The following is a 14,964-nucleotide window of genomic DNA, read 5'->3' on the forward strand; positions in this document are numbered from 1 at the left end:
GCGTCCTCAGGACGAAGATACAGTTGAATACTATGGCAGAGCAGGAAACTATCCGCTTCCTGCTCTGCCATTCACTCCTCCTGGAGCAAAATCCCCGGCCAAAGCGTTGCCACGCTTATATGGACAGTGAAGTCAGGGCTCTCTCTATGAGCGGAATTCCTGGCCAGGGCGTCAGCAATGCTTTGGCCGGGAATTGCGGCGCTCCAGGAGCAGCCCACGATTTCACTGTTCATATAAGGGCAGTGACGTCAGGGGCACCTGCTGCAGCGGTATCACCGGCCAGAGCATTGCTGACGCCTGGCCGGGGATTCCATTCAGAGGGAGCCACTGACTACGTCACTGTCCATTTACGGACAATGAAGTCAGGGGCTCCTCCTGGAGCGCTGGAATCCCTGGCCAGAGTATTGCCGACGCATGGCCGGGGATTCCGCTCATAGAGGGAGCCACAATGGCATAATATACAGGGGGAGTATGTGGCACTATCTACAGGGGGAGTATGTGGCACTATCTACAGGGGGAGTATGTGGCACTATCTACAGGGTGGTGTGTGTGGAATATTGTACAGGGGCTGTGTGGCGCATTCTCTACAGAGGGGTCTGTGTGGCATCATCAGGGGGGTCTGTGTGGGATCATCTACAGGGGGTCTGTGTGGCATCACCTACAGGGGGTCTGTGTGGCATCACCTACAGGGGGTCTGTGTGGCATCACCTACAGGGGGTCTGTGTGGCATCACCTACAGGGGGTCTGTGTGGCATCACCTACAGGGGGTCTGTGTGGCATCACCTACAGGGGGTCTGTGTGGCATCACCTACAGGGGGTCTGTGTGGCATCACCTACAGGGGGTCTGTGTGGCATCACCTACAGGGGGTCTGTGTGGCATCACCTACAGGGGGTCTGTGTGGCATCACCTACAGGGGGTCTGTGTGGCATCACCTACAGGGAGTCTGTGTGGCATCACCTACAGGGGGTCTGTGTGGCATCACCTACAGGGGGTCTGTGTGGCATCACCTACAGGGGGTCTGTGTGGCATCACCTACAAGGGGTCTGTGTGGCATCACCTACAGGGAGTCTGTGTGGCATCACCTACAGGGGGTCTGTGTGGCATCACCTACAGGGGGTCTGTGTGGCATCACCTACAGGGGGTCTGTGTGGCATCACCTACAGGGGGTCTGTGTGGCATCACCTACAAGAGGTCTGTGTGGCATCACCTACAGGGGGTCTGTGTGGCATCACCTACAGGGGGTCTGTGTGGCATCACCTACAAGGGGTCTGTGTGGCATCACCTACAGGGGGTCTGTGTGGCATCACCTACAGGGGGTCTGTGTGGCATCACCTACAGGGGGTCCGTGTGGCATCACCTACAGGGGGTCCGTGTGGCATCACCTACAGGGGGTCCGTGTGGCATCACCTACAGGGGGTCCGTGTGGCATCACCTACAGGGGGTCCGTGTGGCATCACCTACAGGGGGCTTGTGCGCATGGCCAACGCTCCATTCATTTCTATGGAGCTTCCGGACACAGACCATGGAAGTCCCATGCTTCTCATGGAGCACTTCAGGGGACTTTTGGTACCCCGTTCTCCTTATCACTGGGGGTCCCAGCGGTTGGGCCTCTAGCGATCACACATGTATCTTTCCTGTGGATACATCTGTTTTTTGGGACAACCCCTTTAACTAGGCTACAGTCCATTTTTTTTGGGATGGGTTGGGGCTAGCTACAGGAGGGGGGCTGTATAGCACTATCTACAAGGGGGAGGTGGGGGCGCTATCTACAGGGGGGCTGTATAGCACAATCTACAGGGGTCTGTATGGCACTATCCACAGGGGGCAGTATCTACAAGGGGGCGCTGTGTGGCAGAGTCTACAGGGGGGCACTATCTACAAGGGGGGGCTGTGTGTGGCACAGTGCACGTTTCCTTCAGGAAACAGAATTAATAAAACCCCAACCTTCTTGATCTCGACTCCAAGCTAACTAGAGCTCAAGATAAGTACATGCCTGATAAGTGGAAGGCTCGTGACACTGGAAGGGAGCTGACATGATTATAGTTACAAATGAGGGAACTTTGGGAGTGAAGTTTGGCAGTAGCCTCATGTCATAGAGGAATCTGATGTCTATATAGATGGTATATCATCATGCACTAGACATACTATACTGAGTCACAATTTTTTTTACATAGTATATCAACATCAGTATTAGTAGGACTTACTTATCCTTGGAAGATATGTGCGCAATACATACGCTTAAACAAATATCTTCCAAGGATAAGAAAGTCCTACTAATTCTGATGTTGTTATACTATTTAAAAAAAATCTTGACTCAGTATATTTCTAGTGCATGATGATATACCAACTAAATAGCGTTACAACATTTATCCCTGAAATGTAACGAGTATTCAGTGCTGGCAGGGATTCCACCCTTTTTTTCATACACCTTAAATGGCTGGCTGCGCAGCATAGATAAATACCTAAATCTTCTACACTAGATATACACCTGCACATCCACCATGATCTCTTCTACGCTATAGACGATATTACATACACTTACTCTAGTCCATTTAAAAAATAAGCAATGTAAATTGTTGATACCATTGTCCTTTGATATATTCTGTCTAAGGCCCCATGCACACGACCGTGTTCGGTCCGTGATATACGGTCCGCATGTCGGCTGCATGTCCCGGACCGAACACAGTGCAGGGAGTCGGGCTCCTAGCATCACACTTATCTATGACGATAGGGGTCACTGCCTGTCCGCGGAACTACTGTCCCGTACTGTAATCATGTTTTAGTGTGTGACAGTAGTTACGTGGATAGGCAGTGACACCTAGCGTCATAGATAAGTATGATGCTAGGAGCCCGGCTCCCTGTACTTTGTACGGTCCGGGACAAGCGGCCGACATGCGGACCGTATATCACGGACCGAACACGGTCGTGTGCATGAGGCCTTAATTTTTTTTACACTGTATGTAAACATTCATGTTTTTAAATATGTGAACTAAATAAAGTATTCATAATTTTTTTTAGATACGTTTGTCCTTTCGGTTTCAAGCTCCTAATTTATTTGTTGTTTGGTTTACTATATTTGGGGAGTCTAACCACCGTAACAGTGTTATGAACTTTAAATGAGTACAAGTGAATGTGTAAGATAACAGGTTCTCTTTAACCCCTTAATAATACGACCAATTTTAGTTTTTTCCTCCCCGCCTTCCAAAAGCCAAGTTTTTTTTGTTTTTTCGTCGACATAGCTGTATAAGGGCTTTTTTTGGTGGGACAACTTGTAGTTTTTCATGGCACCATTTAATGTATTAAGAAACTGAGAAAAAAATATTTGTGCAATGCTATTTTTTGGAGGGTTTTGTTTTTACGGCGCCAATAGTGCGGTGAAAACTACACATTGACTTTATTTTACGAGTTGATATGTTTACGGCAATACAAATTTATGTTTTTTTCATGTTTACCAACGTTTTTATAGTTCCGTCAATTTAGCAATGCGAGGGCTTATTTTTTGCAGGGCAAGCTGTAGTTTTCATTCTCTATATTTTGGGGTACATGTGACTTTTTGATCACTTTTCATGAGATTCCAGCAACGGATACGAAATCTCGCGAGATTACGGAGGTAAACGAGATTTCGTATCCGTTGCTGGAATCTCACAGAAAAGATTCAGAAGTGTCAGGATTCTGAGTACACATGACGTCCAGGCTGGATGGTCATGTGTATTCATTATCAGGACACTTGATTAATGTTAATCAAGCAGAATCGCTGTGTATGTGGCTGCAGATCATGTTCTAGTAAGAACGCGATTCTGCTGTCTAAATGAATGGAGAGGAGTGCATGATGCCGATTGGTCAGCGTCATACACTCCTCTGTACAACGCCCACTTGGTCGAAAGTAAAAATATGCCCACTTGGGCATTAAGCAACTCATTAGCATAAACCAAAATCGCTCCTAACGTTGTGAAAATAGATTGTTTTTTTTTTTAAATAAAAAGCATTACTGTCACCTACATTATAGCGCCCATCTCCTTATGTAGGACATAGGGCACTTATAATGTGGTGACAGAGCCTCTTTAAGTGATGTCTCGGCTGAGAGCGGGTCCAGCTAACAATCACATCTTAGGCCCCATGCGCAGGACCGTGCTCGGTCCGTGATGCATGGTCCGCATGTCGGCCACATTTCCCGGACCGAACACAGTGCAGGGAGTGACTCCTGGCATCGTACATAACTATGATGCTAGGAGCCCGGCTCCATGCACTGTGTTCGTCCGGGAAACGCAGCCCGCATATCACGGACCGAACACGGTCGTGTGCATTGGGCCTAAGTTATGAACTTCGGGTCCTTTTACACCAGCCAATACAGGATGCAAAAATGAGCGTTGATCAACAAGACAGCTAGTTTTCTCCTTTCACAGGGAGCTATAAATGGTTATGTATCGTTCCCATGCATTTCCATCATGTTTACACTGGCAGATGTGCTGCCGACAACTATATTTAATGCTGCATAAACTATACAATCAGCCGATGAAAAAGCGTTTGCTCGTTCATCGGCTGTTACCCGGTTTACGCAGGGCGATGATCGGGAAGTGCGTTCACATGAACGCTCGTTCCTGATCATTGGCCGTGTAAAAGGGCTTTTAGATGTGATCGGCGTTAGCTGTATCCGGTGTTTCCGGCTCTTAGCTGAGCAGTCAGTTCAGCTGAACTGACAGAATCGGCAGAGATAAACAGATTGTGTCCCACTAGGGGACTTAAATTTACGATAGTTTGGTCACTTGTATGCTATAGAATACATAGTATTATTGCCTGTTAATGTATCATTAAAGGGAAACCTTTTGAGCCATGACTGGCAGGTCTTGTGGGGTGTTCTCAATATGCAGTTGTTCGTATCCAAGTGTTCCAGCGACGGACAACCAGTGACAGGATGAAGGACACCTAAGGCTAATTGATTCGTGTAGGGAGTGATGGATGAAAAAGCTGGCTATGATAGATAGGCGTCACAACACAGTGCATCATAGACTGCTATGTTCGGGGCCGCGTAGCCGCAGGTCAGTGCCCATGCTGACCTTTGTTCACTGCCAAACACGCCTGCAAAAGGGCATGTGAGCATCAGAACTGGACCATGGAGTAATGGAGGACTGTGATCTGGTCTAATAAATCAGGATGCACTATAGGAACAAAGCCAGCAGGGAAAGTGTGACATTTGGGCCAATGTTCTGCTGGGAAACCTTAGGTGGTGTGTGTCATAGAACCATCCACATAAATGCCAGGACCTAACATCGTTGAAGGCTACGTACGCCCCTTCATTGCAACAGTATTCACAAACAGCAGTGCCCTTTTTCAGTAAGTTAACGCGCCCTGCCACACTGCAAAATTCAAGGTGTTGACTTGACCTATAAAAATTGCCCAGATCTCAATCTGTTCAAGCATCTGTGGGATGTGCTAAGAAAAAGAAGTCCGATCCATCGCAACTTACAGGATCTGCTGCCTCAACAGGTCAGAGCTGTTTTAACTGGTTCCCGACCGCTGGCTGTGTATTTACGGCCAGCGGTCAGGGTCCTTAAAACTCGCGCCATAGACTATTTACGGCGCGGGTTTTAACTTGCTGCCTGAGCGATTGGGCAGCTGAATGTCGGGTCTCCGGCCGCCAGTGACTGCCGGGGACCCTAAGAGGATAGGAGCAGCTTTCGCTGCTTCTTTCTTCTTCGATCTCTTTTACACAGCACTCAATGAACGCTGTGTATAGGAATAGAGGCAGCGGCCGCGCCGCTATATCTATTGGTCTCAGTGATCATGTGACTTACTAGACCGAGCACAGCCCTATTAGTGACAATAGTCACTATGAGAGGGCTGATAGCCCCAGTTACAGTGGGAAAAGATGGTGTAAAAAAGAAAAAAATATATATAAAGTCCCGCAAAGGTCTTTTTCTGACCTTTGAGAGACAGACCATAGTAATAAAAGTAAAGTGCAAAAAAAAATTAATACACAAAATACCCACCCCCAAAAAAACATCTCCTCCCACCAATCATTGTCGTAACGCTAGCCCTGAGCCAATTACCCTAATATAGACATGTAACATATTACAATTTCTATTTTAGGGTAAAACTATGTGATTTAAAAAAAAAAAAAAAAAACCTGCAATGTCTATGGAAAAAACAAACCGCAAAAATCACGTGGCTAGTCCAACTAATAAAAGTTATAGCCATTTAACAAACACATGCTAAAAACGGCTAAATGGTGTCTGGCCCTGAAGGCTCAAAATAGCCCGGTCCTAAACTGGATAACACAAGGCGGCCCTACACCATATTAGACAGGTGGTTTTAATGTTATGGCTAAACAGTGTATCAGACAATGTGGCATTTAAAGGAGAGGCTTCCTTTAACCCCTTAATGGCCAAGCTATTTTTTGAGTTTTTTCCATCGTCGCATTCCAAGAGATATAACTTTTTTATTTTTGCGTTGACGTAGCTGCATAAGGTTTTTTTTGCGGGACAAGTTGTATTATTTAATAGCACCATTTTGGGGTACATATAATTTATTGATGAACTTTTATTAACTTTTGGGGGGGGTAATGGAAAAAACCCCATAAACTTTGCCACTTTTTTGCGTCTTAGATTTACGCCATTTACCGTGTGGTATAAACATATCTTTATTCAGTGGGTCATTACGATTGCAGCGATACCAAATTTAAAGGTTTTGTATGTTTTACTACTTTTACACAGTAAAAACACTTTTTTTTTCAAAATAATTAGTTTGTTTCACCATGTCTTACGAGCCATGATGGTTTTATTTTTATGCCGATGCAGCTGTATGAGAGCTTGTTTTTTGCAGGACTCCTAGTTTTTATTGGTACGATTTTGGAGTAGATGTGACTGTCACATTTTTTTGAATGCAGGATGAACAGAAAACAGCAATTCTGACATTGTTTTTTAATTGTATTTTTTACGGAGTTCACCGTGCGGGTTAAATAACGTAATCACTAAATAGGTGGGGTCGTTACGGTCCCGGCGATACCAAATATGTGTAATGTTTTAATTTTTTTTTCATATTAAAGTATTTTATAAGGGAAAAAGGGGGCTTCATTTTTTTGGGGGGGATTTTTATTAACTTTATTATATATTTTTTTTTGTCCCACTGGGGGACTTCATTTTGCGATCTTCTGATTGCTTTTATAATACCTGCAATACTACTGTATTGCAGCGTGTTATTGCATGTCAGTGGGTCATGCCTCAGGCATTGCTTAGCAGGCATCCACCAAGGCCTGTTAGACCCCCGGCATTCTGAGATTGCAATTGCAGGGGGCCGATGTGGTGAGGGGGAACATCATGGGTATCATGGGTTACGAGACAAGAAACAGCCAGGACCAGAAGCAAGGGATGTAAACAAACAGAAAGAGCAACAGCGACTGTGGAGATCAAACTAAAAACTAGTTAGGTCAGTAGGGGCTTTTAGGAAAGGCAAACCAAGGCTGGGGGACACTTCAGAAAATATTTTTGCCCTGGCGAACCCCTTTAACCTTCTATATATCCCAGAAAACCCCTTTAAGTATCTTTCCAGTAGACAAATATTGCAGAATGTAGGATAAAGATGAGGCGTTAAGAGAATTTGAATTGTTCCGGTGACTCGTAGTAAAGTTTTGCTTGTTTTTAAAAAAAGGTAACACTGGCAAAAGTGATTATGTGCAAATCCCACCTGGGTATTTATTACTACAGCAGGTACTCAAGCGCACACATCGCATTCATTACAGTCACCCATCAACGAGCTGAGAGAATGACAAAAGCCACCAACATAAAAAAGATCCAGAACTTTTTTTTTATTTATACAGAATGTTTAGATCCTTGAAGGGTACATCATCTGCAAAGGACAGAGGAAAAAAAAAAGAAATTAGAACTTAAACGTAACTTATTTTTATACAATTTAATTCAGTTAGTTCTTCATCTACAGATGTGAAAAGATCACAGTGGTCTGGAATATTCAGAAAATCAAAAATTCAGGAATGTTTGTATTCAGGATAATGAGATGACGGACCAGCCACTAACTGCCTGTTGCGGATATACACACATACTCCCGAGTTCTAACTAAAGCAAAGGGAAAAAAAAAAAAAACAGCAACTTTTTTTCTTGCATTAGTTGAGTTTCATGCAAATCTGTAGTTTTTGCACTTATACGGATTCCATGGTACAGTCTACTAAACCTGTGATCAGCTTATCAGGAAACCCTTCCAGAAAATACCCACCCAAAACAAAAATACAAAGAGGTTGTCCACGAACAGACAACGGATGACCTATCCACAGGACTGGTCATCAGCATATGATCGGTGCGGGTCCGACACCTGGACCCTGCTCCGGATGTTTTGAACAGTATGCAGTCGTTGGGGCCGGAAGCAGATGGCTCAGCTGCTATTCCGTGACCGGAGCCATCTGCTTCTGGTATGGACATCCGATGCCCAGAGTGTTGGACCCCCACCGATCATATACTGATGAGCTATCCTGTAGATAGGTCATCAGTCGTCCGTTCATGGACCACCCCTTTAATCATATCATGTAAAGTTAATAGGAACACATGAGACTTTAAAAAAACAAGCGTAAAGTGGAGTAGTTAACCTAACAATCAGGTTGCTGCTTTAATTTTACAAAAGGAAATTAAACCAGAAACTGGTAAGTTTTTCACTTGAACTATGGGTTATAAAACAACCTGGGAGTGAAAGAGTTGCCCATAGACAAATCGTTAAGATGAAGATTACACTTACTGGTTAATTTAACATTTAGGAGTGATGGCAAGTACATTACGTTAATATTGTATTTTAACCCCTCCCTGACATTTGACGTATGGCACAGAGTGAGCCTGCTCCATACAATGCGGGTGTTGGCTTACAGCCGTCACTTCACAGTAATGAGCGATTCCATCCGTTTAACCCGTTAAGTGCCGCGGTCAAAAGCGACCACGGCACTTAAATCGTTAGAATGAGGGGGGGGGGCGACGACACCCTCCAGCAGCTCATCGGGCTCCCCGCAATGCAATCGTGGGGTGGCGATGGTCAATATGGCAGCCTGGGGGGCCAATGAAGGCCCCCAGGGATGCCATCTTCGTGCTCCTATTAAGCCCTGACCCTGGCAAGTCTTAATAGAAGCCTGTCAGAAAGACCATGTATTGCAGTATATAGTGCAAGTCCTCTAGGGGGACTAATAAAATGTTCAAATTTGTAGAATAAAGTTTTTATTTTATGTAAAAAAAATAAAAAGCCCAAAAACGCCCCTTTTCCCACTAAAGCATATTATATATATATATATATATATATATATATATATATATATATATATATAAAAAATAAAAAAAAATATATATCGACGCATCCATAAGAGTCTGAACTAAAACAATATATCATTATTTAACCAAAACGGTCACCTCATCTCCCATAAAAAGTTTAATAAAAAGTGATCAAAACCTTGTGTACCCCAAAATGTTAGCATTAAAAACAATAGCTTAACCCGCAAAAAATAGAAGCCCTTATACCACGGGGGAAAAAAAAAAAAAGTTATGACACTCAGAATTTGGCGACCAAAAATAAATTTTATTTTTTACACTTTTTTTCCTTGTGAAAGCAGTAAAACATAGAAAAAACAAATATATATATTAGGTATCGTCGTAATCTTATTGACCCACAGATTGAAGTTAACATGTTGTTTTAATTGCATGGTGAATTCCGTAAAAACAAAGCGCAAAAAACAACGGAGTCACCGCTGTTTTTTTTTCATTTTCTACCCCACAAATATTTTGCCCTTTTTCCTAGTACATTATATGGCAAAATAAATGGCGCTACGAAAAACTACAGCTCGTCTCGCAAAAGTCAAGTCCTCATAGGACTATATCGACGGAAAAGTGGCGGAGGAAAAAAATTGAATGAAAATCTGAAAATTGTTTAGGACGGGAAGGGGTTAAGGTCGGTGATACCAAGGGTTAAAGGCATGGTGTCGCCCCAAAAACATGTTTTTTTTTTTTAAATTTAAACATTTAGTGTGTGGGTGATTAAACATTGTTCAAATTTTTTTTATTTTTTTCGCGAGTCAGGAAATATTATAAATTTTTTCAAATTTATAATACTACCCATTTTTGGTCACTAGATGGAGCTGTTTGGAGCTAGTTCCCAAAATTGCAGCATTGCAACATTGGGTTAAAAGCTATCGCTCTAGTGAGCTCTCAGCAATCCCCCCTCCTTTATCCTGGCTAGTGCCGGGATAAACGAGGGGTTTGAAAGGTTTAACCTCCTACACTGTGTGTCGCCATTTTTTGAGGTAACCCACAGTGTAGTAGGTTTACATGCAGTAGTAAACACACACAAACACTAACATACATTGAAATCGCTTACCTGCTCCTGCCGCCGCGGCCCGTCCGCTCCCTTTGCTGCCGCTGTTCCATGTGCACTTGTCCGGAAGCCGCGACCGGAAGTAGTAATATTACTGTCCAGCCGCGACTTCCGGTCCACGGGAAAATGGCGCCGGACGGCGCCAATTTCGAATAGGACTGTGTGGGAGCGGCGCATGCGCAGTTCCCACACAGACGCCGTACACGGCAGTCAATGGGACGGGAGCCGTTCGCAGTCCCTATGGGACTGTGGCTGCCGTATTCCATGTCTGTGTGTGTCGTTAATCGACACACACAGAAATGGAACAAAAAATGGCAGCCCCCATAGGGAAGAAAAAGTGTGAAAATAAGAAACAGTAAAACACAAACACACAAATGAAAATAAACGTTTATATGAAGGCACTAACATCTTTAACATATAAAAAAAATATTTGTGATGACACTGTTCCTTTAAGCAACATGGGAATATCTAAAAGCAATGCTATATAAAACCAGTTTTGAGACCTTATCATATGACACCTAGGCATTTAATAATGACATGTTTATAGCTATATAAATAAGATACATCACTATCCAGATACCTGATGTACTAAAAGTTTTGTAACAAAGCAAAATAAGAACATGCCTCGCAACCTTTCAAAGTGATGACTTGTACTCACCACACGGATTCTGTGTCCAATGGCTTTGGCGGGCAGGTTAGAGCGGAACTTCGCACGCACCATGCCACTGTTGCCATGAGCTCTGGTCACCTTCCCCCAAATTACACGAGTCTTATTTGGCTTGCCACCTGGAGTCACCGTGTTGCTAAAAGAAAAATCAAAGAACACAATATCAAATACGGCCAGGCACAGGCAATTAGGAAGCTGTACAAGACTTAAGAATTAATGTAAAATCATGAATTTAAACTGACACTAACTTTTCAAAACAACTTCTGCTAATCTAATAGTATACCTGATATAGAGCAACTGTGGCAATTAATTACTGGTAAAATTTAGTCGTTTTCTCAAACTGCGACTAGGTGCAGAGAAAAGGAGACAGACTATAGGAAGTGGGGGAGGTTTCTCTTCACAGCCTGCCCATACTAGTCTATGGAGAGGGGAAGCAGGAGGAAAAGAGACAAACAGACACACTGCTCATACAAGTTCATGGAGAGTAGGGGGTGGTGTGTGTGTGTGTGTGTGTGTGTGTGTGTGTGTGTGTGTGTGTGTGTGTGTGTGTGTGTGTGTGTGTGTGTGTGTGTGTGTGTGTGTGTGTGTGTGTTTTTTTCGGTCAGAGGTATCTGACAGAAGGCGGAGACATGATGTGAACACTACCTTACCTCCACAATGTTTTGTTTTTTTCCACACCAGCGAGTATCTGTCACTACACAGACTTGCCCGTTTATTGATATTTGTGCAATCATGAGACAAAGTGTCTCCCAGACTAGGAAAGCAGTACCACAAACTTAAAATGGAAAGGACGCATTATGGAACACTCCAAAGCCTTTACACAGTTCCATTTTACACCAATGAATCCCCATCGTTTGTGCTCTACAGAGGGCAGTCATCAAGGTAACAAGAGATGTGCTAAAAAATTATAAGTGGGGAAGAGGGGGGAGGACCTCCAGCTCACCATTCCTTGTGTCTGGGGACAGACAGCGCTCGGATTCCCGCACGGGCAGCGGCAAACAGGAAAAAAAGTGAAACAAAATCCAGCGCTGGGTGGAAGTTAAAAGGAACTCCTGTTCCAATTTTATCGGTATAACAATTAAAAAGAACTAAATAGGATAGTTCTGCAGTGTGACAGAGTACAGTGATGGGTAGAGGATCAACGTTTTCCTTGTTGGAATGTGCCCAACAAGGAAAACTTTGATCCTCTACTCATCACTGTACTCTCCACATCGCAGAACTATCCTATTTAGTTCTTTTTAATGGTTATACCAATAAAATTGGAACAGGAGTTCCTTTTTACTTTCACCCAGCGCTGGATTTTGGTTCACTTTTTTTCCAAGAGATGTGCTACCCAAAAAAATAATCTGTCAACCTGAGTAACTAGTTGCTGCCTGTTATACTAGTAGCAGCACATTAAGGCCACTTTCACACAGCAGTATTTGGGAGACAAAACTAGACATGTGCACAAAACACAGAAGAGCTACAAATATTTCCATGACATGTTTATGGTCCACTACTGGTTTAGGCTTCTAAATATAGATGTACAATACTGACCAAAAGACTGCCGTGAGAAAGTGGACCCTCTGCCACGAATTTCAGAAAAACGTAAATTGTCCACGTGTGTACACAGCCTTTGGAAGTAGTTGCCTTATTTACATATATCATGATTGCTACCAAACACTGGAGTAGTTGCCCGTGGCAACCAGATTTCACAACTCATTTTTCAGAGGTCTTTTGGAAAAGGAAAGCAACAACCTGATTGGCTTCCATGGGCAACCTCTCCACTTTTCCTTTGTACCAGTTTTGATGCATCTCCCCCAGTGTGCCCAGAATAGAATGCAGAGATATAAAACTATACTTTGATGTTTGTCCTCAGATACCCTGGCTGTGGATAATCTTGTATCCATGACACTACGATCCCTGTTCATGGGACTCAATTGCTGAATGATATTACTTATGAAGTAAACTACTCGCGCGCTCTTAGAACCTCGAAAACCAATGTAAATCGGCATATTGTTTAACGCATCAAAATAAACCTTTATGGCCTTATGCACACAGCAAAGCAATGCTACATATGCCACGTTTTTATTTCTCAGATTCATAGGTCTCCAAAAGTAAAACTAAGTAAAGTCCTCAAACAAATGATCTAACATTTAGGAAAACGAAACCGAACAGATGTAACTACTATCTTATATGGCAAAAAACACATCACAAACTGCATGAAGACTGAACTGCTTGTACACTCATTTCGTTTACAGAACACAGATCATTTATCGATTTAAAAAAGGTATAAGGCCTCAAGCACACGGGCGTGCCCGTAATCACAGCCCACTTTCAGGCCGTTCTCCCATACAAAGTAACACACGAAAAGTAGGACATGCTCCATAATTCGCAGCACTGACACCTATCCGTAGCAATATGGAAAGGGGTCCGCGCCCAATAGAACTGGGTCCGTAATCATTTTTATAGACAGGTACTTGGTGAAGCACTTGCGCTGCCTGTAAAGGTCCTTTTACACTGGCTGACAATAGGCCGATGCAGCGAGCGCCGATCAACGAGACATTGTTGATCAGCGATCGTTTGCTCCTGTCACACGGAGCTATGGATCGGGACGAGCGGTCGTTACTCCGATCGCGCGTCTCCATGTTTACACAGGATGATGTGCTGCCGACAACGATATTTCACTTTTTTAAAACGATACGACCAGCAGATGAGAGCGCTTGCTCGTTCGTCTGCTGATCGCTGCCCTGTTTACACAGGACAATTATCGGCAACGACCGTTCTATGAACGATTTTCTGCTCGATAATCGCCCAGTGTAAAACCCCCTTAACACATGCAGATTTCACCATTTCAATAGAAATGAATAAAATAAACAGCAAAATTGCCCCAAGGTCTGTCTGACTTTAGTGGTGGGGGAATAATAAAACCTGGTGGAACCTTACATGAAAATTCTAATTAAACCGTTTTAAGGACACTAAGGCCTCATGCACACGAACGTGCTTTTGCGGCCGCAATTCACACCCGAAAATCCATGGGAGAATTGCAGCCCCATTCACTTTTATGGGGCCATGCACACGTCCGTAGTTTTTACGGTCCGTGCATAGCCCGGGAGCCCGCACCGCAGAAAGAACGGACCTGTCTTATTACGGCCGTGTTCTGCGGGTCGGGCTCATTGAAAATAATGGCCGCGGCCATGTTCATGACCCACGATTTGCGGGTGGCTCGCAGCTGACAGTCCGCAGCCGGCCGACCCTAAATTTACAGCCGTGCACATGGCTACAGTCGTGTGCATGAGGCCTTATTAATCCTCCCCCCTTAACACACATGCCAAATCTGCAAAAATATTTAAATCTCTCTACATTGGGTGTAAGCAACAGATGACCGTTTCTACTCGAGCAAAATGAAAACTTATCAATAAAGAGGTTCTGTCACTAGTTTAGTAATGTCCTACCTCCCAGCTAAGCGAATAGGCGCTGTCACACTGATAATGCTAGTGAAAATTGCGTGCCAAAACTTTTATTATTTTAAAAGATTAGCTTTTTTTCTAAAGATGTAAATGAGCCTTTATTAGACAAGTGGGAGGTAACAGCAGCGATTCTCCTGAGGTGGCGCTACCTCACAGCCTCTGATGCTGTCCTATCAGAATGAAGTTGCTTCACACAGTGAGAGACGTTCTAGAGGGAAGGGGGGTCCCTTCAAACAGACATATCTCCGGCTGTGGACCACCTAAAACAACCAGAGATATCACCAGTTGAGCACAGTCGGGAATGGAAGGTGTATACTATAAGATCACACTGTATTGCTGGGCAGGGAAGGGGGAGAAGCTGTAAGCTGATTGGATATCGTCATGCAGAAAACATTACACCGCCCAGAGACAAGAAAGCGTCCCCTCCTATTTGGCTATTGGAGCCACAATAGAATATTGCTCAGAACTTTGTAAATAAACATTTTTAAAACAAATCC

The 14,964-nt window shown here is 43.9% G+C and overlaps 2 protein-coding genes across 7 annotated transcripts in view; one reads left to right on the plus strand and one right to left on the minus strand.

The window, feature by feature from the left end:
- Nucleotides 1-14,964, plus strand: part of DRC9 (dynein regulatory complex subunit 9) — a 58,640-nt gene that overhangs the window by 17,632 nt on the left and 26,044 nt on the right. The gene's annotated exons all lie outside the window — the stretch shown is intronic.
- RPL35A (ribosomal protein L35a) overlaps nt 7,788-14,964 on the minus strand; it is a 283,976-nt gene continuing 276,799 nt past the window's right edge. For all 5 annotated transcript variants that reach the window (XM_075861862.1, XM_075861861.1, XM_075861857.1 and 2 more), the window contains exons 4-5: nt 11,010-11,154; nt 7,788-7,843 (exon numbers count right to left, since the gene is read on the minus strand). In XM_075861862.1, coding sequence (XP_075717977.1) covers nt 7,820-7,843; nt 11,010-11,154 — 169 coding nt within the window. In that variant the 3' untranslated portion in view covers nt 7,788-7,819. The remainder of the gene's footprint in view (nt 7,844-11,009; nt 11,155-14,964) is intronic.

This window comes from Rhinoderma darwinii, chromosome 4 (assembly GCF_050947455.1).
Source record: "Rhinoderma darwinii isolate aRhiDar2 chromosome 4, aRhiDar2.hap1, whole genome shotgun sequence".
NCBI lineage: Eukaryota > Metazoa > Chordata > Amphibia > Anura > Rhinodermatidae > Rhinoderma > Rhinoderma darwinii.